We start from the raw sequence: 26,882 nt of genomic DNA on the forward strand, positions 1-26,882 counted from the left end.
TCGGAATTCGATAGGGCGCGCTCGTGTGTAGCGCCACGTTATATCGTAGCCGGCGAAATCGCGAACTTTTTACTACGAGTGTTACAAGTTATATTTTTTTTGAGAAAAATATATTTTCACGCCAATTTGTCGAGTCACATTTAGGAAAAATATTCCACACCAATTTTCACAAACATAATATTATTGATAATCTTTGTAAATTTTTATCTATTTTCATCAATATCACGAACTATTGAATATTTTTATAATTTTTCATTCGATAATGCTGAATTTCCGTCAAGTTAATTGAAGATTTCTGTACCGTAGTTAGTGTGTTTTGTGAAAGTTTTCTTTGAATGGGATCCGCAAAATATATCAAGGTCTATGTTTTGGGTAAGTTAATATACTATTATTACCCCATGCAAAGGGGTAATGCGGCCAACATCCTGGGTACAATGCCTCGCTGTAGTGGTCTCCATGAGGTTTTAGATTTAATTTAATTTGTTTTAGTTTTAATTTAACGTTTTTTTACTTTTAATTTAGATTTAAGTTGATTTGTTAGAATTGTGAGTTAATATTGTTAGGTATATTTAAAGTTTTTTCAGTTAAAGAAATTGGAAAACTTATCCATACTAATACATATTGTAAATGCGAAAGTGTGTCAGTCTGTATGTATGTTAGCTTTTCACGGCCTATCAGTTTAACTGATTTTGACGTAGCTTCCTAAGGAAGTACTTCGGCTAATTTTTATCCCGAAAAATCAGAGTTCGTTTGAAATTTTTAAACTTTATCCACGTGTAGGTATTAGGTAATTAGCGGAAATCATCTATTTACTTACTACAGAGATAGCTTGCATCGTGGAAACGGATATAGGCTATTCTTTATCCGGGAAAATCAAAGCGTTTCCAAGGGATTTTAAAAACCTAAATCCACGCGGAAGAAGTCACGGGCGGGCGGGCGGGCGCGGGGCGGGCAGCGTATTATATTGCAATAATACGGTATTTTACACCAAGCGAGAAAAAATCTAAAAATGTATAAACAAGATAGTATTAGCAATAAGCAATCGAATGTTACTTTCAGTTTATAAAATTATCTAAAATGAATTTTATAATTCATTTTAAATTTTATAATTCACTTTTTATCTGTTCTATAAATAACGCATTGTAATGAGTTATGACGCATGACATCTCAGCCGCCATGTGACGTCACATGGATCGAAATTGTAATGTATTTCATTGAAAACAACGTTGCTTACCAATCCGTGTGACGTCATGACAGCTCATGAACGTAAATAAAAAAATAAAATTAAAATCATTTTATTGCAGGTCAGGGACCCATATAAAACATACAGTCCGTCAAGCTATGGCGGGAAGCGTTTTCGCGGCGAAATTTGAAATGCGAAATTTGAATTCATTTTTATCGCACTTATCGATCGAATAAAATTTTTGTAAATTTTTGATAGTTTATTATTACTTTAGGATCAAATTAAAACACTTTTCAAAAAAGCGTAAAACACCCTATTGCTGAACCGCACCTGAATTCCAAATTTCAGGAATTCCACTTGAGGTTACAGGTTCTTCGTATAAGTATAGAGAAAACACATCAATGATATCGATATACATATTTATATTAGCATCAAAAGCTTTGATGAATAATAATTAAATTCTAGGTTCAAAATACTGCGGCACATGGACGTGTAGTGTAGCACACGAGCAGATATCCCTAATTCCCTAGTGTAGCCTCGAGTGGAAAAGTGTAAACTTCTGAAAACTTTCGCAAAGTTGAGAAGACGACTCGCCTCGCCTGTCCATCACTTTTCTTATATAATACCTACTTATTTTACGAATTTCAAAAAATATAAGTACCTAAGTAGGTACGTTGCTTAGTTATTGTTTCCCCATTTTAGGTAAGTGTTATTTCCCCAATCAAAGCTAGCTATAATTTATAATAAGTTTTATGTCATTTGTCATTAATCATTATACTAATTATTAATTTTTCCTCAAACTTCACTGATCTCGGGGATTTTGACTCGACTTTTAAATACTACCTAAATAAAACAATTAGGGTTTCGTACCTCTAAAGGAAAAAGGAACCCTTATAGGATCGCTTCGTTGTCTATCTGTCTGTCTGCCAAGAAACCTATAGCGTACTTCCCGTTGACTTAGAATCATGAAATTTGGCAGGTAGGTAGGTTTTATAACATATACCTATAAATAAAATCTGAAAACCGTATAAAAAAAATGTGTTCGTGAATAAATACTAATTAGTATTTTCAACTTTCAAAGTAAGATTACTATACCAAGTGGGGTATCATATGAAAGGGCTTTACCTGTATCTACATTTTAAAACAGATTTTGTTTATTTTTATACATAATAGTTTTTTATTTATCGTGTAATGTTTAAAAATACGACTGTAGTACGGAACCCTCTGTGCGCGAGTCTGACTCGCACTTGGCCGGAGGTTTGAGGAGTTCAGAGTTAGAGTGTAATCGTGAAGCCGTTGCTTGATACCTAAAATATCAATTCACCATCAGAAATTCTCAAATCCCCACGGCTTAGGAGTTCAGTACTTTGCAGCATCAGGATTGAGGAGTTGGGATCCGAAGTTCAGTGATGTAGTCTATGTTTGGTACCTAAAATAGATTGCATCAGGTTACTGTCTGTCAGGTAACCTCTAGACACTTACTTGACAGACAGACGGACAACAAAGTGATCCTATAAGTTTTTCCGTTTTCCTCCGTTTTTCATTTTGAGGTACGGAACCCTAAAAACAATGTACTAGATATATTATTATATAATCTAAATTTTGGAGAGGAAGAGTTGTTTGAAATAACTGTACCTGATGCAGTGTAGAAACAGTGTAAATAACTGTACCTGATGCAGTGTAGAAACAGTGTAAATATGCTACCTATATAATTTGAAATTGTAATAACCATCGCGAGGAATATGAGAGCGATAGAATTTCAAAACATCACATAAATCGGGAGCGTTTTGAATTGAATAATTGAATAAATTGAATTGAATAACACGCGATTGTGAAATGTTGAGATTTGAGCGCGTAGGCAGTGCGTCAGTCCTATAACAATGTAGGTACCTACCTAAAGTAGGTATTGTCTTATAGTACCTACTTCGTCCGCGTGGATTTAGGTTTTTCAAAAATCGCGTGGGAACTCTTGGATTTTCCGGGATAAAAAGCAACCGATATCAATTTCCGAGACGCAAGCTACTTCTGTACAAAATTTCGTATAAATCGGTAACACAGATAGGCCTTTAAGAACCCTGTGGGAACTCTTTAATTTTTCGGTATAAAGAGTAGCCTATGTCCTTCTCCGGAATATAACCTAACTCTGTATCAAATTTCATCAAAATCAGTTATGCTGTTGCGCCGGGAAAAGCTAGCAGACAGACAGACAAACTTTCTCATTTATAATATTAGAGTTAGCCCTTGACTGCAATCTCATCATCATCATCCATCAGCCTCGTCAGAAAGTGGGTAAGTAATGGCTCTACAGCTGCTGTTCCTATCGAAAAAACTCCGAACCGAATTTGTTCGAACTAACGAAGTAAGGCGTTATTTTAATAACATTTTGTGGACATTTTTTGGTTCCGTACTCGAAGGGTGCCAATTGGACCAAGCCTTCGCTGTCCGTCCGTTCGTCTATCCATCCGTCTGTCTGTCTGTCAGAGGGCTACATCCTATGAACCATAACTTGAAATTTCCGTCACCCTCAAAGTTATCCAAGTCACATTATAGTTAGGTATAGTTTTGATGAGATTTAAACTAGCTGATGCCCGCGCCGTCGTCCGCGTGGGATTAGGTTTTTAAAAAATCCCGTGGGATTTTGATCCCCTTTGATTTTCCGGGATAAAAAGTAGCCTATGTCACGCTCCAGGTCGTTATCTATACCCATGCAAAAAATCACGTCAATCCGTTGCACCGTTGCGACGTGCTTGAAGGACAAACTAACAAAGAAACAAACACACTTTCGCATGTATAATAAGGGTAGGTAACTGATTGTTTAAATTAGAGGTCCGTGCCCGCGCGCCGGGGTCCAACACTAGAGGCCGACGTCTCAACCACTAGCACAGAATATAGGTATGATAGTACTGACGTACCACGAGGCTATCAACCGCTTGATAAAAATAATGCCTATTGCCTAGTAGGTAGGTACATTATTTTGTGAAATGTTTTCGTATCCTATATCCTACTTAAGCAAAATTACGTAGAGTGCCCAAAAACACGCACATTGCTTCTATAATTAGACATGTAATAATAATTTATTATCACGATAAAGAGATAGGGATCGCGATAAAATGACTCATTTACCCATAAGAGTGAACTTTTCAAGTTTTTCCATCTAAGTCCGTAAAACTCCTGGCGCCCGAGGCCAATAAATACTTGGAAAGCAAACTTTGCAACTTGATACATAAGAAACTAGGGTCTAGGCAGGACTGAATAGAATAGAATAGAATAAGGTATTGGAATTAATAAGTACTAAGAATTACTTCCTAAATCCATGCTTCAGACTATGTTGTACTGACTACAATTAATCTGTTAATTTTGGTTTAATTTACATTCGTACTGATAATCGAAACTTATCCTCATTAAGCCTCAATAGCTCAACCGGTAGAGGAGTGGACTGAAAACCGAAAGGTCGACGGTTCAAACCCCGCCCGTTGCACTATTGTCGTACCTACTCCTAGCACAAGCCTGACGCTTAGTTGGAGAGGAAAGGGGGATATTAGTCATTTAACACGTCTAATATTCTTAAAAAAAAAAAAAACTATTTGTATATTAACATACCTAATATTACTAATAATAATTATTAACAAAGAAGAACACATTGACATTGAATTGAGGAGTTGGGACTTGGAGTCCAAGCATAAAGTCGTTGCTTGGTACTTTCAATATTTTTTTAAATAATAATGATAATATTTATTTATTTAAACAACTCAGTACAGTAATCAACTCTCTGGAATCCTGACCCCTAAACTGGGAAATCCCGTGTCTTAGGGGCCTTAATTATTCACTATAAACTATAAACCCTGCAGCATCAGAATTGAGAAGTTTTATAGGACCACCACGGAAACATCCCCTACTGTTGATCAAAAACAACACAACACAATTTTGCATTTATAATATTAATAAGTATGGATAAGTGGTGTTATTACCATTGGTGGTGGTGTGCTTTAAACTGATTAGTTAGTGCCTCAAATGGTTAACGCCGCCTGAGATTTTTGTCTCTATCGTTCGTATGGGTTTACATAACAGAGAGAGCACTATACTAACGTCTTTCCGCGGGTAGAGTATGGTAGGTATAGCTACCCGATTTGCACGGTATTTGTCAGACAGTGGCGGTACGAAGTTTAATAAAAGTCCCGCAAATTGCTAATGCGCGTGACCGCCTTTTTAGTGACGTCAGTACGGCTGAAGTTTTGAGCTGATGGTATATTTTTATTTCAGCTGACGTCAAAATACCGTCATTTTGATGTTAATGAGACATGGTTCCAGCGCAATAACAATTTGCGCATAATATTATGTAGTTGTTCGCATGGCGTTTGTCAGACAGCGGCGGCGCGGCGGTACGAAGTTCATTACAACTTTGCACATTAGCGCTAATTGTTGTCACTTGTCGCGGATTGTAAACAATCTAATGGCTAGAACAATCCCACTTGAATCCTAACTATGTTTGATTTGACAGTAGCGCGTAGTTGTAATCATACTGCTCTACGAATGCTAATTACGTGCCATGCCTCGACTGACAATTTTTATGTAAACAAAGCTCTATAACTTGAGTTTGCCTGGTCGATCAATTTGTGTTTTATCATCATCAACCCATCGTTGGGCCATTACTGAGCACGGGACTTCTCTCAGAGTGAGAAGGTTATTTTACAGGCCATACCCACAAAACCCCCTCCTTTTGCAAAACAAATGAATCGCAACTCCTATTTTTTTCAATTTTCTGATTCAGAAATCTAACCTGGGATCATGAATCAGTACTCTTATCAGAACCCTTATTATAAATGCGAAAGTGTGTTTGTATGTTGGTTTATTGGTTTGTTTTGTTTGTCCTTCAATCACGTCGCAACGGTGTAACGGATTGACGTCATTTTTTGTATGGGTATAGATAAAGACCTGCAGAGTGATATAGGCTTCTTTTTAACCTGGAAAATCAAAGAGTTTCCACGGGATTTTAAAAAACCTAATTCCACGCGGACGATGCATGATTCGCGGGCATCAGCTAGTCTGTTCATATTTCTGCCAGAGAAAGATCGTCAAAACACAAACGTGGTAATTAACTTGTATTAATTTATTGTTCCAGGGTGATCTGACAAGCAAAGTTAACTACTTATCGCTAAGTAGTACCGGCGCCAGTATCAACAAATCATCTTTCAAAGGAAGACAACTAATCCCAATACAGCTACATCGCTGTTCGAAGACATTTCGAAACAATAATGCATCGATTTTCGCTATACAACTGCTGTCCCAAGTAGCAAGGATTTATTGAAATTGTAAAAAGAAACAGCAAAAATGTACAACATGCAGCAAATACACGAGCCGACAGAGCTCTACGACTTCAGCACAACTGTGGCCGATGTGTTCAACACAACAATGGCGCATGCACTGAACGGTACAAACGGGACCCACGTGGCCGATCCGACGAAAGGCGGTCTCGGGCCGGGCTTGAAGGTGACGTTGAAGGTGGCGTATGCTCTCGGCATAATTAGCAACGCGGTGGCCATCGTGGCGCTGAGGAGCGGGGAGCGCCGCGTGAGGAACCGGAAACATCTGCTGCTGCTCACTTCCTTGGCCGCCAACGACCTGGTCGCCTTGGTAAGCTTTGTTCAACAAGATATTCAAACACGATTAAATCCCTGAGAATTCCTGCTAACTTCATTCATCATCAACCGTCTGCCAGCCCACTACGAGACACGGCCTCCTCTCAAGTTTAGGTCATAGGTCTCATAGGTCGACGCGCTGGCCAACTGCGGATGGTAGTTTTTAAACACCTTTGAGAACATTATAGAGAACTCTCGAGCATGCAGGTTTCCTCACGATATTTTTCTTCATCGTTAAACGATATTTTAATTGCTTAAAACGCATTTATTAATAAAAACTAGAGATGTGTGCCTGGGTTCAACCCCGGAGCTCTAAATAGGAGGCGGACACCTTAACCACTAGGCTATCATGGCTCTCGATAAGGTATATAACAATAAAACTTAAAGCTAGCCTTATCCAAGTACTATACAAATCATGGCTGCGTGGAATGGTGCCAAGAACACTAGCTGCATTTTCACGCTGGACAGATTCGTTGCGCAAAAAATGAGCCAGCCCTTCTGCCACCAGAAAGGGCTACCAATCGCGGTGGAATGTCTCGTAATTTTTTTTTAGCGCTGAGACTCCATGGCCCCAGTTTCTAAGTCAAACGGAGCAAAAATGTAACTCTCGATAAGAGAGGCATACTTGCGCCGCTTGCCGTTTTCAGCTGTCTCTCTGATATGACGCGGGGCCAATGTGTCAACGCACGTTGCGCCCTACAGTTCCCAGAGAACCAGCGTCAACCCATCAGGTCTCTTGCCATCATCCTGACTAATCCCTGCCGGCTCAATGAGCGCAGGAATGTGTTACTTAAAGCTTAAACATTAAATAGATACAGGTAGAGCATTGATACAGGTTTTCCAACGGTAGAATTTATAGAAATGTGTGCAAGCCTTCAAGCGAGAGTTCTGCGCTGCACTAAAATGTGGCCTGACACAAGATAAGAATGACACCATGTGCGATTAACACTAACTGTCTCATAAGAAAAGTAAACCAGATAAATACTAGTGTAACTACATACCCACTGCGACTCATTATAACTATTTTAGCAAATAAATTTGTGGCTTAAAGGGCCGTGGGAAACATTGAAGAGGTGTTAAGAACTTTTAGGTAAAATTGCTCCTCTGTACAATTAGGTAGGTACTTACTACTTACCTTTCTAACTGAATTTCTATGTTGTTTGTGTGCTACTTATGTGAGGCAAACAAAGACATTTAAAAGTCTATGGCAAATTACCCTTGTTAGTCGGTGAGTATAGATTTGATTATTTTTTCTGTCCTAAATGCGTAGGAACTTGTGTAAAGGCTAATCTTGTTTAGGTGTGAGAGTTTTGAAAATACCTAACGCTATTTCCTTCTGTAAAAAGACCGTAGCTATCTATACGTCCTATAAAATAGTACTTAGGTCGATTTCGTAAAACCGGCATCAATCATTATTACAATCTCAATTGTTGTGATTGGCTGAATTTTCAGAATTGCATCGATGTTCCAAACTTGGAAGCTAACCTTAGATTAACCAGTGCATTGTCTTCTGAAAGCTGCCCGTATATAGAAGACGGAGTTAGGGCAAGTCCTGGATAACCAGCTGTCGTTCTGTGGCAGGTGGGCATGATGTGCTCCATGTTCGCGTCGGAAGGCTTCTCGCCGGGCCAGCCCGTGCCGCACTGGTATTGCTGCGCGCGCGTCGTGCTGCGCGTGTTCGGCATAGGCAGCGTGTGCATCACCGTCACCATGGCGCTGGAGCGCTACCTCGCGCTCACCAGGCCCTTCCTCTACCAGAAGGTACCCTATTTATTTTAATTTATAGACTAGCGCTTGGCTGCAATCACACCTACTGGCAAGTGATACTTACATTCTCATTTCAAATGAAGTACATAGGTACAGTATCAGTGAGACGACGCCCTTGGTGTTTGTGGACAAGACAGCTTTACGATCATCATCGTCAACCGATAGACGTCCGCTACTGGACATATAGGTTAGGACCTATGTCCTACCATCTGGTGAGACCATCGTAGGTACTTCCACGCGCTGCAGGGCCTGAGTCGCCAATCTATTAACTTTTGGAACCTATTTTCACTTTCTACGCTGCCAAATGGTTTAATTAACGGCCCATGTACCCATAAAACACCCAGTTACGTATAATTAAGGAAAAACCAATGAAAGTTTGTAGGTAGGTAAAAAAACTTAGACTGTTAAACTCATAAAAGCATAACACTTCTGTAACTTACGTAACGCTATCCTTAAGAAGCATCAATGTCAATGTCAATGTGCGATAACCATATGCATACTCTATACTTAATAGTGTGTCTGTCTGTTTGTCTGTTAGCTTTTCACGCTCTATCCGTTTAAACGATTGTAACGAAAGGTACAGAGAGAGCTTGCATCCCAAGAACGGACATAGGCTACTTTTTGTCCCGTAAAATCAGAATACCGCGGGATTTTCAAATACCTAATCCACATTTACAAAATCGCGGGAATCGTCTGTTTCGTACGGCTATCGACAGATGTAGGCTCAGAAAATCGGAAAATCGGAAAATCAAAGAGTTACAACAGGATTAAAACAAAAATGTAAATCCACGCAGACGAAGTCGCGGGCATCATCTAGACACTACTTATTATAAAATGTGAAAGTGTGTTTGTTTGTTGGTTTGTCCTTCAATCACGTCGCAACGGCGCAATGGATTGACGTGATTTTTTGCATGGGTATAGTTGAAGACCTGGAGAGTGACATAGGCTACTTTTTCTCCCGGAAAATGAAAGAGTTCCCACGGATTTTTGAAAACCTAAATCCACGCGGACGAAGTCGCAGGCATCAGCTAGTAAGGTATAATAATATTAAATGTGTTTGCTTATGGTACAATGTGCCATTTTGCCATGGCGCGGCTCTCAATCCTACCATAACGGGGTCTGGCAGGCACTGAGCGTCGCGTCGTTCTACGCATAAGTAGGATTAGGTACCTATGTAGTTGATGGTTCTGCCGCTATGGTTTATGGCCCCACTTCGTTCATGGCATATCTTTTATCATAACGCCTTATTCTTTATACCTGACCTAAGCGGACCTAGTCAACCGAAATAGGGATGGTACCAACTTTTCATCAAACGTCAAAACGTGAATGAATTACATAGATGTGACGTCATAAACATTTGACGTTCTTTTTTTGTTAAATCGATAATCTAAAATGGTAGGCTAACTTAAAATTAACAGTGGAAGTTGATTTTGCGAATTTTGGAAGACAGTACGCGGCCAAAAGTAATGGACATCGACCTTTAGAAGGAGATAGCAGATTTGTAGAGCGTTGTCCCTGTCGTTGAGACCTTCTGTTATCTATGGTTGAGACCGAGAAAACGTCATATAGGTATGACTGGTATGAGTGACAGAGACAACGCTCTACAAAGCCAACATGTGATTCTAAAGGCCGATGTACACTACTTTCTGAAACAATTTATCTTTGTCATAGGCACCATCCCTATAACGTTCTTTGTAAGTCTAGTACGCGATACGTTGAGATGGCAATCGGGGTATAAGGCGGGGGGACGCCCCGCACACCTGCACGACACCCGCGCTCACCCGCACCGGGTTGGCGCAGGTTTTGTGCGGGTGTGCGGAGCGTTCCCTCCCCGATTGCCATCTCGACCAGTCGCCCACTATATCTGCTTAGGTACCTACCTATTTTGTTTCCTTAGGTTTCCTTCGCGCATATTATGTACAAAAGCACAGCAAAATGTTACATCACCAATGAGGAAAATACATATCGAATAGCTTTCTCATTGAGTACAGAGTAGGTCGATATTTACGATTACCTACAATTTCGAATGAATGTTTTATACCGCGCAGACTAAACCAAGGGCTTACTTCAGACAGAAACAGAAACTAATGTCTTCGTCTTTAGCGTTTCGTCTGCAGGAACTCCGTACAGTAGCCGGCAGAAAATATAGAGCGTTGTCTCTGTCGTTGAAACTGACAAAACGTCACATAGGTATGAGTGACAGAGACAACGCTCTACGAAACTGAAACCTCTTTCACTCCGCTTTGCTCACTGTTTTGCAATGGAAGCACTTCTATGAAATTTACCAAAGCGAGCTCAACTTAGTCCGTACGGAGTCCGCTCCGCTCGCAGTGGAAGGCGGCTAAAGGTCGATGTAGGTACAATATTTTCTGCTGGATACTGTACGCCGAATTCCATAATTATTTCGACACGGGACAAATCAAGCAGAATTTCACGAGCTGAAAATGTTGCACCAAATTTTTCTTCGGCGTTTTGTCCGCAGAGATTATGATGCTGTAGGGCGATTTCGTAAAACCTGCATCAATCATTATTACTATCTCAATTGTTGTGTTTGGCTGAATTTGTGCGATTCTTGTTGCAACAATGCATTGTAGCCAACAGTGAGGAGCGTCAACCAATCAGAGGTGGTTGCGATCGTGACATTGTAGCTGTCATTCTACCGCAATCGCGCAGTAAAATTTTGAATATGTCAAATGGAGTGGAATTCCACGAGCGTTTTTCCTTTTGCCGAATTCGTCCGCAAATCGCAGGTCTACGCTGGCCTTAAACAGAAAAGTTCAAATACTTACATAGGTAGGTATTTGCGAATTGCAATAACACAGCAGCTTGTAATAAAACTAGGTCGCGGAGTGGATTGTAGCACTTCTGCACAACCAAAACAACATCATAAACCACGCCAATCGTTTTTAGTAGTGTTACGCTTTAGCGCATCGCATTATTTTAGCAGATAAGTAACAACTAATAACAGGTAAAGTTGCTTAGTAAGTTTTCTCAAACTTTTCGAAATCTGATAAGTCAAAGTCAAATCAAATGATTTGACTTTGACTTATAAGATTTACCTACCTATTTTGAATAAATATACAAAATAGGTAGGTATACTATTTGGTACCTTGCTAATTGTTGAAATCGTAAGATAAAATGATGATGATAATTACGTAAACTTAATACTAAAGCTACGAGGGTTCCAAACGCGTTCCAAAGTCTGAGAAGAAGCCCACAAAAACACAGTTACATATTTTATTGTTTAGGGCATCGATAATGGAGAGATAAATCGATATCTGACTTAGTTTTAGATCATAGAGTAATAATCGTAATACGTTTGTATGGATAAGATTTTCTACTTTTTTTCTGAAACTTTTCTCGCGTGGAAGTCGCGGGCATCAGCTAGTATCTCCATAAATATTGAGCGTGTATATCCCTCAATGAATGCAAATTATAAGTGGTCAGGCGACACTCGACAGCCACAATCTGCTATTATCCAATCAAATACACATTTTTATTACCATTTGAGCTATATACTGGCGCTATTCATAGATGCCGCTAAGGTTTTGGTTCATTGCACTAAAGGCCTTTCATGGGAATGAAAATGAATAAAATGAAAATACATCAATAATTATTATTATCTTATAAATGCAACAATTTATACTCGAAGAGTGAACAGTCAATATTTAGTTGAATTCGCTACGGAAGCAGTCTTGCCTGCGGCGAATAAACGCTTAATTTATTCAATGTTTGTTTACCTAGGTACACCTAGGTACACCTAGGTACACCTAGGTATGAGCGAACAGATGCGGTGTATAATTATTTAGTTAGTAAATCAATCATTGCATAGTAAAACGAGACACGTATCTATTACACAGTTATTTCTGTCTTCACTTCAAGTTTGTGACTAACGATCGGTTGTTTTATTTGCACACTTATAAATGGATACCTTCCTAATAGAATAGTTAGATTTTTTTTTCTACCTACCTTTCCACTTACCTACTTAGAAAAGTTTTTTATAAGTACAGATAAACTTTGACAAGACGTGCTTTCAAAGTTTTAACTACAAGGGAATCTATATTATACCATCCCTCTGTGCTATTACTACTCTATCTACAAGGTGGTATAGGCTTATTGGGCTCTCTCTGTTACCTACGTAATTCCCATCGATAAGTCAATGGTGATTCCTTTGGGTGATTCCATACAAAATGACAATGACAAAAACTGAGTGGACGTTGACCATTTTTAGACACCAACCAATCCCAAACGGAAAGCTGGTGGAAAAAACGCCCAATCACAAAGGAAACTTTTCAAATGGATATCGAATGTTTATTAAAATCATTTTTGGATTGGATTTCGAATGTTTTTCGAAAAGATTTTTGTGATTGGTTTGCCAGTCAAAATTATTAACGCCCACTGAGTTTTTTGTCTTTGAATGGGATTACGTAACAGATAGCAGATCTTCTGAAATATGCTTTGATAGGGCAACAAATTGTATTAGGAGGTAAGGTTTAGAGTTTAGACAGACAAAACGGGCGACAGCGCCGCCGCGCCGCCACGTCGCGCGATGTGAAGCGCGAAACTCCCAGAAGAGTTTCAATCCAAGAAACTGTGTGCTGAAATACGTTGTTCTCGTAGCAGTCGCTACGCTACCATCGCGCTACGCAGTGTTACGCGCCTTTATAGTTTAAGAGCCTGCCCAGATGAGGCGTTTTACGCGCGAATATACTCGCGCGTTTCAATTTATATTGCGTCCAGATATCACGTTTTACGCGCGTTCCTACGCTGGGACGGATTCAGTTATAAACATGGACTCGGACACAGCGGAAACATGGACTCGGACTATTTCTTCACAGTTCCTACGTTTTATTACTCTATTTGAATAGTCTGAAGATTCCATATCCCATATAGAATATAAAAAGTCGTCTTCGTCTATAAAAAGTTCGGTATCTATGTTATCACGCTCCATTTCGCTAATAGCTGTAACATGTTATTAAATTTTGTAATACTTCCACTCGCTACGGATTTGCGCGTAGTACTGCCCCCCAATTGTGTAAGAATAACCATTTCATGGCTATCGCAATCGTCAAGAAATTCTGCCCTTTGATTGGCTGTGAAAAAATGTAAACAGCGAATCAACCGATCAAAGGGCATAATTTCTTGACGATTGCGATAGCCATGAAATGGTTATTCTTACACAATGGGGGGGCTGGACGCAGTAATGGCGCCCCAGTATCTCTATTCTCGACTCGCACATAGAACGCGCGAGTGGAGAGTCTCGCTCATTACCGGCGTTTTACGCGCGAGTGAGGTAACGCGCGTCGTCATCTGGACGGAATATATGTAGCTCTAGTATCTCGGGAACGCGCGAGGGTCTACGCGCGAGACAACTCGCGCGTAAAACGCCTCATCTGGACAGGCTCTTAGTGCTTGTCCAGAAGGAGCGTATTCGCCGCGATTCTCTCGTGCGTATCACGCGCGACCGTTTTGCCCAGAAAGAGCATACCTACGCGCGGGCCCGTATCAAAATTTTGGCGCTCCATTTCCCTGGATACGTGCATTCGCTCTGGTGTTCGCGCGTTAACTGGGCGTAACAAGGCGTCCCTAGTATCTCGACTCGCGCGCATTACGCGCGAATCACGCGCGAGTCGAGAGTCTGGCGTATTGCACGCGATTTACGCGCGTATTTTAAATTCGCGCGATGCTTGTGGGCGCGTGTATTGGCGCCTAGTATCTCGGTAACGCGCGAATGAATTCGCGCGAAACGTTTCGCGGCGAATTCGCTCCTTCTGGACAAGGTCTAAGGGCGTTTGGGCACTCATCTGTGAAATCAAATTTCACGGATTTAAGTACTATTCGTATTTGTACGGATTCGTATTTTTACTGATTCCGTACAAATACGAATCGAATGAGTACGTATTTGTATGACGGCCAACTTTGAAGAATCACGGATACGAACCGAATACGAATGAGTGCACCAAGGCCCTTATCCAGGGTTATTACAAAAATTATATTCTACACAATCTTTCACTATTATAGTACTTTCTATAATTATTTCTTCGGTGCGTTTAGCAAAAAAGTTTATTGTCACATTCATAATATAATAATACAAATGTTATTTTTAATAATCATAATATTATTCATTGAGTCAATCACAACAATTTATGATTTCCTGAATTTACTTAATATGACATTGTGGCTAATTCCATTGTACACAATCTCTAAACTCAACTAAAATGGCACATCCTAAATCTATTGCTATCCCTTTTATAATGTTGCTTGCGGAAAAGGATAGCACTTGATTTAGACCTGTTAATTTAGTTTAGTTTAGAGATCGTGTACAAGAGAATCGGCCCCACTCTTGCTGTATAAGTACATCTACATTTTAACCAAAGTTCTATTAAGTTTTCTGTAATAAAGAGTCAGCTAATCAGAGGGAATTACTGAAATCGTTATATTGTTGCAGCTGTCAAATAATATATGCGGTAGGCCTCACGAGTCGTGTACCTACAAACCAAAATCGCACCGTCCACCTCCAACCTCCACAGTATAATGCTAGGAATCGTCCTGTCGATATATTCGGTCGCCGTAGTCGCGCGTGTAGTCTGTGCAAGCCTTTAGGAATGCGACCGGAAGTTAGCGCACTATTTCAGTTTAGAAACGTGGATGCCCACCGCGAGTTCATTGCCAATGCACTGTACGTGGTACAAACTACAAACTACAAACTATACATTTCCGCCGTAGGTATATCACGTGTGATGTATTGTTAAAGCTCTTCACTCGTACAAACTAATGCATACATATAGTATAAATGCAAAAGTGTGTCTGTCAGTTTGTATGTCTGCTAGCTTTTAACCGATTTGGTGAAAAACGAAGATGGATTGCATCCCGGGGACGGACTACTAGGCTACTTTGTAGTTATCCCGAAAATCCCAGGGGATTTTTAGAAACGTACATCCACGCGGACGAAATCTCGAACATCATCTGGTTATATCTGTTTCGTACCAAGTTTTTGACAAAACCTTGAGAATATCTGCTTACCTCTGGATTACCTACCTACTTTAGTAAGTAAATAATTAACTCTATGATTTACTTCTCGGTCACTAAGTACAAAATCACCGCACAGGAGGAGTTCGAGCTCTATATTACACATAGTTTAGTTGATATGAGGATACTATCCCCATTGCCTATCCCTGATCCTGAGCGGTAACTGCGCTAGTACCTGGCGGGCCTTTCTCTCAATGATTCGCCGCAAAATGTATAATGATAACAAGTAAGTAATATTGTCTGCTCATTGTCTAAAGTTTCTTATGATTTGGCTCCGGAACTCACTCTAATATTATAAATGATAGTGTCTGTCTAACAGTGTCCTAGCTTGTCACGCGGCGGATCAGTATATAGTAAGTAGTAGAGTAGAGAGAGGAGTAGTAGTAGAGTAGCTTTCATCGCGGGAACGGATATCTAGGCTACTTTTTGTCCCGGAAAATCAAAGAATTTCCACGGGATTTTTAAAAATCTGAATCCACGCTAAGAAGTCGTGGACGTCGTCTTATTGGTTTAGAACGACTAGCGAGCTTGCATCCCGTGTACACTAATGTACGTCGTCTTATTGGTTTAGAACGACTAGCGAGCTTGCATCCCGTGTACACTAATGTAATTCATTGATGTGTTGTGGTTTGTGCAGCGAGTAACGTACTACATGATCCGCACGGCGCTGCTGGTGTCGTGGGTGTGGGCGGCCGCGCTCACGTGCGCGCCCATCATGGGCGTGGGCCTCTACTACGACGCCGCCAGCCACAAGTGCAAGCGGTACCGCGAAGCCACGTCCGGAGTCGACTTCGGTTACGCCGTCTTCTACGCTATGTTTGGTAAGTGTTGTGATCTGTTGTTGTTTAAATAGATGTTGGGGTCCCAAATATGATAGAATGACAACCTCGCACCTGAAAGCGCAGCGTTGGCAGACCCCCTTAGGCTTACGCTGACATCAAACAAGTCACGGGCAGCCTTAGATATTCAACCAGCTTCCATCGGATATAGGAATATTATGGCTTTGCTAGGAATTAAGTAGATAGGCAATTAATTATGCATACGCACTGAAAGTCGCATATATATTTTATGCTTCACTTCACTTCGTCACTTTATTAATTTTCCAAATTATTTTGGTACCTACTTGTTTCACGTTTCAAATTATAATAGCAAAACGGATTAGAAGCAAAAGAAAATTATGCGAATCTTGAACATAAAATATTGATTCGCAAACTAAGAACATTTGAATGATCTCCATGATGATTGATGTCATTACATTGTTGGTCGCACAACAAGGCGTAATGGCGTACTACAACAAACAAACTGGCGGATGGGACGTTGCTATGCAGTGAGTCGTGAGCTTCGGCGGAAGCTGCACGGTTGGAGCGGATGTCGGCGCGAGGGGGAATCACGGGAATGTGACAACTTATTTGCAAAAGCTCGTGACTCTAGGTTTCTGCGCAGGCAACTGCAACTTTTTTGTACCTAATGATCTTAATTTTCTTGATACTGGACCTTCATGGCAGGTTCTTTTCAGAAGGAAGATCATTCATTTGACGATTCTAAAGCACTTGTAAAAGATTTTTAAACAAATAACGAGCTAATGAGTAGGTAGGTGATGCTATGTGATTACCGTCACCCCTACAGATTTGCAGCACCAGAGGAACCGCCAATGCGTTGCCGGCTTTTCAGAAATTTGTTGATCCGCCCCTTGAATAACCCCATGTTGAAATCCACTGAACCTTCCTTCTGTGGTGTCGGGAATACCGCCGAAGAAAGTTGGTTCCACAATTTGCATCTGCGTGGAAAAAAGACTTTGTAGTGGATCTGGGATTTGAATAAAAAATGTCTACTCTATACTTCGAGTACTCTGGTACGGTGTTCCTAGCTTACTCTTTGTTGACAGGAACCTTCCTGTGCTTAGTGCTGGTGTACTGCAACCTGGCCGTGATCCGCGCCCTGTACGCCATCACGGCGCCGCGGAGTGGCGGGCCGCCCGTCGTGCGCCGCGTGTCCAAGCGCAGCTGCCGCCAGCGTGCCGCCAACGGCCACGCGCACCACAACGCGGCCACGGCCGAGGAGGTCGCCTTCAGCCGCCTGATGGCCACCCTCTCCGTGCTCTTCATGATCTGCTGGCTACCGCAAATGGTAACACCTGCTCGAAAAATGCTGCATCAATCATGGCCACAATCTCAAATTGTTAAGATTGGCTGAATTTGTGGTATTCTTGGCGCAACAATGCGTTTCAGCCAATGGTGGGAGAGTGTCAGCCAATCGAGATAAGGTTTTTAGTACAAGAGATATTTTCGAACGAATTAGTTTTTTTTTCCAAAATAGGGGACCAATTGTTTTTTCCACTAAACAATACAAACAATTGTTTTTTATTAAGTAACCAAACGTTTTAATTCTTGCGATGGCATGACGCATCTTACTAAAAATTTGGCGCTAAAAGTTCGCCAACCTGGCCGCCACTTCAGGGCCTGTCATTCTTGCTTAAAAGTTATAACGACAGGCCCTCAGGTGTCTGTTCGCATGCCGTCAGAATAGATGGGAGCCAAGTCAGCCAGGCGTGGAGTTTTTCCACAATAAAACTCAAACTAACTCTTAGGATGACATAAAAGCGATGGCTCATGGTTCGATCAGTCACCAGGCGCGTTCAGGAGTGCCACGCTTTTTATATGAGTCTACTATAAGTCCCGAAAATTGCTAATGAGCGTGACCGCTATTTTAGTGACGTCAGCACTAGACTGTAGTTTCGAGCTGATGGTATATTTTTACTTAAATATACGTCAAAGGACGTCATTTCGATCTTAATGAGACATGGTTCCAGCGCAATAGCAATTTGCGGGACTTATACCGTGATTTGTTTTCAGTACCTGTTTTATACCTATACCAATTTCAACGCCATAAAGCTAAGTTTAAGTTGCATTGATAGCTCAACTCCACGCATACACAAAACCACAGAATAATAATATAATAGAACAAAACTATGACCGTCTAATTTATAACGTGAAGTCTTCGTGAAGCGATCTGATTCAATCCCTAAATCAACTCAGCTTATTGATTGGATGCTTATTGCCGCTGATGGCGGCGGCGCAAGACCGTGGCGTGTGGAAGCCCTACAAGAGACATATGTCCAGCTGTGGACTTCTATCAGCTTGATGATGATGATGATTGATTATTGTTATCAATCTGAGGCTATAGTTGTCAGCCAAGCCACGCGCTGGATAGATCAGTATCGTGCTTCGTGTGTCAATGGGTGGTCGGTTAGTATTCTGCCGACGCCGTGTTGCGGTCACGTCGTGGTGTGGGATGCAAGTCAGTTCCTTCTGAACTTGTCCGACAACCTTGACACTCCATATCTTATGCGATCTTATGATTCATACTTCAGGCTAGTACTTACTTCTTTGTTTGCCGGACTGCCTCGCAAGTCGCAAGTCTAATGGTACGCCTCCACTACTTATACCGGGATTCGGCAAATGATTCGACCTCACTTAATTAATGTTACGATAGTTCGGCATTTCGCAAATCAACTCTTGAACTGGCCACACTATTCGGCATTCGATTTTGTGTTTGGAGAATCTTCTCCTAATATATAAAAGGAAAAGGGGACTGACTGACTGACTAACAGACTGATTGATCTCTCAACGCACAGCTAAAACCACTGGACGGATCGGGCGGAAATTTGGCATGCAGATAGCTATAATGACATAGGCATCCGCGGATTTTTGAAAAAGCAAGAAAGTGTCGGGTTGTGAAATTAAGAAAAGATTGTCGGAAATTCCAACCGAGTGATACCCAGCCAGGCGTGTTAGCTAGAGTTGTCTGTATAGCTTAGTAGGTATCTATATCCACATTTTTTTGCACATTTGCACTGCATGAATCAGCGGCGGTCGTAAATTCTCAATGATGGTATCAATATTCAAGCCAACAGATCGTAGTATCACGAGCTATTTTTGTTTTTCACTTAGCAAGTGTACCGACGTAAATATTTTTAGGTGCGGATGCCGTGGGAATAATAAGCACAAATATTTTATTAAGTACGTACCTATGTTGCTAAAATGTAATACAAATTGATTTCGTTGCATGCATTAAACCAGGCTATCGATCACCTTTGGCGCGTTTTGGAACCCTCTTAGCTTTAGTTTTAACTTTACCTAATTATCACCAGTTCCTACATCATTATCTTACAAATTCAACAAGTGACAATCAAAGAGTGTACAATGTTACCTATAGTCCATACAAAATGACTCCTCACGCGCCATTTTAACTCTATGGATCAATTACTGGCATGTCAAAAGTACGGTTTATCTTTAAAATAAGGACTAAAATCGTACTTTTGACATGAAATTTGACGCAAAACGTTAAAATGGCGCGTGAGGAGTTAAATTTTACGCGTTACATTTTGATTTGAATGAATTATTTGAGTTTTACTTTGTCAGAATCGTAACTATGAAGAAACATTCACGAAAAAAAACTATATTATTGGCTTGCGCTTGCGCACGCGAAACAGGAGATGATGCAGCGCGCCTACAAGGTGCCTATCCGTTCTTCTTTGAACAAGTACCGTGTACTGGTACCGACTTGTGCTGGGACACCCTGCTTGAACGAGAACACGTATCCTATAGATTTCGTGTGGTTTATTTGCGAGTCTCAAAATATTCGGTATTGCGTTGACTTAGAAGCTTGATTTTTTATAGCTCTAAGGCATCATCTAAGTATTGGATATGAGGTAATTTCAACTTGAGCCTTCCATGCATTCCTGAGAAAAAGGGGCTTGACCAGCCAGGCAACAAAGTGTTCCTTTTGAGGCACGGAACCCTAAAAAATATAGCGAGCGTGCGCTAACGCAGTTCAGTTCCGTATGTTTTGTGTTTGAATGAACGATAACAATTATGATTGTGGCAGCACTCGGCAGGTAGTTTGTATGCGATACGCGTCCTGATGGACAGCGAAAATATTTCATTGTTTCGACAAATGGCAATCGCATTAATTCCACAGCAATCGTTATTGTTATTTTTATTACTAGCGAACAATCGGGAAGCGAGTGGGCGAGTCATAATCGCCATCCATGAACATCTAGGCTCTATCTAGGTAGGCTGGAACTCGAGGAATTTGTTCCTAGTTACTTACTGTCATGACGTGCCCCTGGGATAGATAGACATTGAAATAGAGTAGGTATACTTATTTCACCCTTTTTCGAAAAGTGTCTTAATTTGATCCTAAAGTGATAAACTGCAACAAAATTGTATTCGATCGATAAGTGCAATAAAATGCATTTAAATTTGGTAAGCAACGGCACGGTATTTATTACCGTGTTTTCAGTGATGTTACAGTCGGAATTTACCATAGCGTCATCAGCTTCGTGCGCTTAGAACATTTTATAGAACAGATTTTTCTCGCTTGGTGTGAAATACCGACTTGTGAGGGAATGCAGCTGGCGTGAGCAGACCTGGAATAATTGAGGTGAAAAATACCAGCTTGGCACTCTTGTTTCTTCCTCCTCTTCCTCAGTTGCCTCATACATTTTCAGATGTTCGATTGCTGAATTGGTGGTGATTGCGATCGTGACATTGTAGCTGTCACTTTACCGTAATCGAGCACCCGCTTATCTATAATACACTTTGTCTTTCCTACATCATTGCGTTAAATACTGCTCAGTGCTCAATAATTGAATTTCATCTGTCACTCAAGGAAACCGTTCACATTTTGTGGATCCGAATGTCTATTTTCCGGGTGTCAAACACAGTTCAATATTCCGCATGTTTGCGCGGAAACGGGACCGGCGAAGGGCGATTAGCTCAAGGGCTATCGATTTGATCGTCTCAGCTGTCTCCGTCACATGATATGCCGCATCCTACATTTTTACATTGTTTTATATTGTGTGCTGTTTTCACGTGGCACTACAATATTTTGTCCGAAATCCAAATACAAGCTGCCCTTAGCTTGCAAATCTGCAAAACTCATTGCATTCGTAGTTTCACGCATCCGTCAAATACGATTCGGATGCGTGCACACGCGTACGTACCTAGTACCTACAATACGCGGCCGAAAGTGATGAACATCGGCCTTTAGAATGACATTTGATATGTATGAGTGACAGAGACAACGCTCTACAAAGGTAGAGCGTTGTCTCTATCACTCATACCCATATGACGCTATGTCGGTCTAGACGACCGAGACAGTGCCCTACAAATCTGCTGTCTAAAGATCGAACGTTCATCACTTTTGGCGGCGTAGGTACTACGTTTTGTATGACGGCCACTTCGAATAATTGTATTATTACGAAAACAAATACGAATTGAATTCGAATGACGCCCTAATTCGTACCTATTTTATTCTACGATCACACGGCTAGCTATTTAGAACACTCATTGTCGACAAAAGCAGCAACAAATGACTCGATATAGAGAGCGCAGTAATTGGCACTTATCAGTTATCAGCTGAATTATATCACAATTAATTAGGGTTGTCACCGCACGCCGCCGCGCGTCGGCGCCGCCCCCGGCACGCCACGCCACGCCACGCTGCCTTGTGGCGCCCACGCGTTTAATTGATCGATTCCTCGAATACAACCCTAAGCGATGATCCTAATCTATCGATATACTTAACAAGTTGTTTACCAATAATTATTAATTTATTACCCTATTTACTTAGCTATTAGAAAAACAGTTTCAATATCAGCTTAGTGGGGGTTTCATCATCATCATCCTTATGATGATCAACCCATCGCCGGTTTTGCTACCTACTGGTCTCAGAATGAGCAGGATTTTGTCTTCTGATTACTTCACCGCTACACCTAGCGATATTAATAACAAATAACTCCAAAAAGTTAGAGGTGCGTGCCTGCGATCGAACCCCTAACCTCCCAATAGGGAGCGATCGAACCCCTAACCTCCCAATAGGGAGCGACGTTTTAAGCACTAGGCTATCACAACTATATCATGTACATACCTACTAGTGTTAAGCGTACAAAATAACTTCTCACGCGCTAAACCATTTTAAAAGTGAAAAAACAACATACTTAAATCTAAAACGTCATCGAGGCCACCGCAGCGAGGCACTGTACCCAACATGCTGGCAGCATTACCCCTTTGGATGGCCAAACTAATTCTTTGACCAAGGTAGCTGCCAGCTCTCGGGTCCCCGGTTGACTCGATAACCCTTTTCGAAATTTCCTCCACACCCAAAAGGCACGAAGATGTGTTATATTATATCATAATTATTGTCATATCACAAGTACGATTTTAGTCCTTATTTCAAAGGTGAACCGAAACTTTTGACATGACAGTTAACCCATAGAGTTAAAATGGCGCGTGAGACGTCATTTTGTACGGACTACGTGTACCTACCTATAGATTAGCCTAATTTGGTCAGGTAACTACCATGCTGTACCTGACGATGAAGGAGACCAAGTGGATGGTCATCATGAGCCAGCTGTCGGACACGCTGATGCTGCTGAACTACGTGCTGGACCCCGTGCTGTACGTGCTGATGCGGCAGCGGCGGCAGGGCGACGTCAGCACGCTGTGCCACTCCATTGCGGACTGCTTCAAGAGGGTAAAGCTTTTTCATTTCTTCTTTTTAGGGGAAAAAACCAGTCAAGTGCGAGTCAGACTCGCGCACCGAGGGTTCCGTACTCAGGTATATTTTTCGACGTTTTGCATTATAAATTAAAAACTACTTATTAAGTACCTATTGTGTACCTAGTGCATAGGTGCTTCGGAATCCTGGCGCCATGTCCAACTCGGAGGCTTTATGGACAGCATCAATATGCTGAGTGGTGTCCACCGCGCCATGGAGGGAGGAATCAGCGCTATAAGTGCGCGGACAATGATACATTGTGCGTCGTTTGGGCGACAGTAATGGTCGCCGTCGCGCGTCGTCCGCCGCGCACAATGGACACATTTGCAATTTAAATGTTCAACTAGTACTAGACACAACTTGCTTATACGCTATAATGATTAATGAAACAGTAGCTAAAGCACCTCAATCATGTCATAAGCCCGAGTTGCCTGGTAGAGATCGCTTCAAAGCGATAAGGCCGATAATTGTATGTACTACTTACTATGTAGGTACAGACTTCTTTTTTAGGGTTCGTACCTCAAAAGGGAAAAAGGAACCTTGACCGGTTACTCCAGTTCTCCTACGGATCTTCTCATTTCTGATAGACCTGTATAGTAGCCGACATGAAAAGAAAATAAATATTGTACTTACATCGACTTTTAGAATGAGATTTCGGCTTCGTAGAGCGTTGTTTTTGTCACTCATACCTAATTAGGTATGAGTGACAAAAACAAACCTATGTGACGTTTTGTCGGTTCCAACGACAGGGACAACGCTCTACGATACCGCATCTCTTTCGATCGATGTACAATATTTCCTGCCGGGTAAGTACCTATTGTACCTACTAGCTGTTGATGTTCTTCCTCCAGAACCACAAAACATCGACGGAGTCCATGAAGACGTCGTGCTGCCCGCAGGAGACCGTGGTCGTCAGCGACAGCTCCGGCGCAGAGATGCGACCGCTGCGGCCGCCCGTCTGCGCCACCATCAAGTTCGACGACTGACCGCCGCACGTCGCGACAGGCGACGCGACCGGCGACGCGACCCGCGACTGACTCGGACCAAACCACTGCGACATGCGTGTAGATAAGCATATTATGTGCACCAAAACTGCTATCTACTTCTAACTAAAAATAGACATTAGATACCAATAGACAAAGTTCAGATGGTCAATAAATATCGCGTTTTGTGTATTAGGTACTCATGGTAAAGGCACAAATTCACGATGCTCCTACAAAAATGAAGTAGAGTGGTCTTTTTCGTTCATCCACTCAGAGCCATCGATGTCTCAGCTGTTTACGAAACTTTAAGGACAAGTAGTTTAGGTACGTCATACGTGGGTATTTGTTTCAACTAGTTTTTAAAATATCCTATTTAAGTAGGTACATACCTAAACTAAGTAAACATCTTTGTTATATTTCTATTGTTTTGGTTTAGGTGTAAGTACCTACCTTTACTTTTTTATTTACCTACTTATCTTAAACATCAGAAGGTAGTTTTATCCTGTTTCAAAATGCTGGTTCAAAATTATTCGTTTCCTAGACCACTTCATTTAATTACTTGGACAAAGTATTTACCATCGTGATTGTCTCGGATTTGCAACTTTTTTATTAGAATCGCAAGTGAAATCAAAGAGTCAGAGCTTTATAGTAGTTGTATAGGTAACATAAGTTCATAGTCATATTTTTGTACAAAACTTATGTAAGACATTAATAATTAGATGCAAATATAATATTGTCTAGTCTATAAGCGTCTTGAAACTAGTGACTTGTACCTAAGCATGTAGGTGTAAGTTATACCTAAGTCAAACTTCTTACAAACGTAAATATCTAGTACCTACCTAAATAAAAGTACCCATTCGCTCTAACACCAATATTTAGAGATCAAAAATTAAAAATATTAAGTACAGGCCTATCTTATGTATATTTTTGATATTATTTTTTTATTTGTATAATAATTAAATAGATCGTAATAGGTAGGTAGTAGGTAGGTATACACAGTTTATGTTTAAGAGGAATATTGTAACTTTACAGTTTTATCAATTCAGGGCACTCAGGTAGGTATGCATAATCCTGATTGTAATTTACTCTCTGATTGCTTTTACGGTAGGTACCTACCTACTTTTATTACCTACATACCATACATTTTTTTTAAATGATAATATTACAATAAAACTTAAAGCTAGCCTTATCTAATTACTATACAAATCATGCCCGCGTGGAATGGTGCCAAGAATACTGTCTGCATTTCCGCGCTGGACAGCCAGGCTGATCCGTTGTGCAAAAAATGAGCCAGCCCTTCTGTCACCAGATGAGGCTTTTAATCGCGGTGAAATGTCTCGTACATTTTTTTTGCACTAAGACTCCATGGCCCCAGGGTCTCCACGGCAAACAGAACAAAAATGTAACTCTCGATAAGAGAGGCATACTTGCGCCGCTTGCCGTTACGATAATATATTATACAATAATATATATACGATAATATATTATATATACTACGATATATTATACGATAATATATATACAAATGTAATATTATGTTAATATTAGGTACTTACCTAGCTAGATTTGTTGTTTATTATGATTATTAACATCATCATCATCATGATTAACCCATCGCTGGCTCACAACTGAGCACGGGTCTTCTCTCAGAACGAGAAGAGTTTGGCCATAGTCTTGGCAGACTTCACACACCCTTGAGAACAACATGGAGAACTCTCAAGCGTGCAGGTTTCCTTAGGTACCATGTTTTCCTTCACCGTTGATATTGAATTTGTGCAAACAAGTGATAATACATAACTCCAAAAAGTTAAAGATGCGTGCCCGGGATCGAACCCCCGATCTCCTGAATAGGAGGCGAACGTCTTAACCACTTGGCTATCAGGCTTATAAATATAGGTAGGTAGGTATAAATTAACTATTATTGTTTAAAGATGCACCTATCTAATGAGAATAGATCTGAATTAAGTATTAACCTATTTTGTATTTTTAATAACACCTACTTTGCTATTATTTTTACTAAACAGTAATAAACTTATAGCTCATCATTCAAATTCGAAAATTCATTCTTATCCTCACCTAAAGATATTAAATAAAATCTAAAGATCTTGTACTTATTAAAATACGATCGGAACCTAACTATATGTTGATATAATAATATATAAAATGTATATTTTTGAATATCTTTATAACAGTATATTGGATGTAACTGAACTATATGATCTTATATATGATCCATTCCTAAGCTATGGTTGAGTGATTTATGTACCGTACCTATTCAAAATTATTATTGCGATATTTTTTTTGGAATCTAAGAAATTGTACCTATGATTAAAGTGAATAAATTGGTGCCATAAAGAGTTTATTTTGATTTTACCAAAAAATGTTATGATTTTATGAAAAACCGAAAAAACTAGTAAACCAGTACAGTGGTTTGGCCGTGACTACCTACCTACTCCAGTCCTCCAGACTGGAGGACACACACTCACACTCGAGTCAGGACTGGAGGCTCCACTCCTGACTCGAGTGTGAGCAACCAACAACGGTACTTTTCCGGTTCGCATGCCGCATAGTCGTACCCGGCCGTTCATATCAGGCATAGCCGTGTTGGAGAACCGGATCCGGTGCCTGTTGTTATCAGGTCGATTGTGCCCAGCCTTATAAAATTTAAAAAATAATGTCAACGTCACATTGCCATTGACGTTTGTTATTTTAATTTTTATC

At 40.7% G+C, this 26,882-nt stretch overlaps 1 protein-coding gene across 1 annotated transcript; it reads left to right on the plus strand.

The window, feature by feature from the left end:
- Positions 1–26,516, plus strand: LOC117992439 (prostaglandin D2 receptor). The gene is made up of 7 exons (XM_034980136.2): positions 1–372; positions 6,303–6,814; positions 8,401–8,580; positions 16,253–16,436; positions 17,501–17,742; positions 22,972–23,154; positions 24,030–26,516. The coding sequence occupies exons 2-7, from the start codon at positions 6,512–6,514 to the stop codon at positions 24,162–24,164; spliced, it is 1,227 nt and encodes a 408-aa protein (XP_034836027.1). The 5' UTR covers positions 1–372; positions 6,303–6,511; the 3' UTR covers positions 24,165–26,516.
- The last annotated feature ends 366 nt before the right edge of the window (positions 26,517–26,882 follow it).

The sequence above is a fragment of the Maniola hyperantus genome, chromosome 21, assembly GCF_902806685.2.
Source record: "Maniola hyperantus chromosome 21, iAphHyp1.2, whole genome shotgun sequence".
In the NCBI taxonomy this organism is placed as follows: Eukaryota; Metazoa; Arthropoda; class Insecta; order Lepidoptera; family Nymphalidae; genus Maniola; species Maniola hyperantus.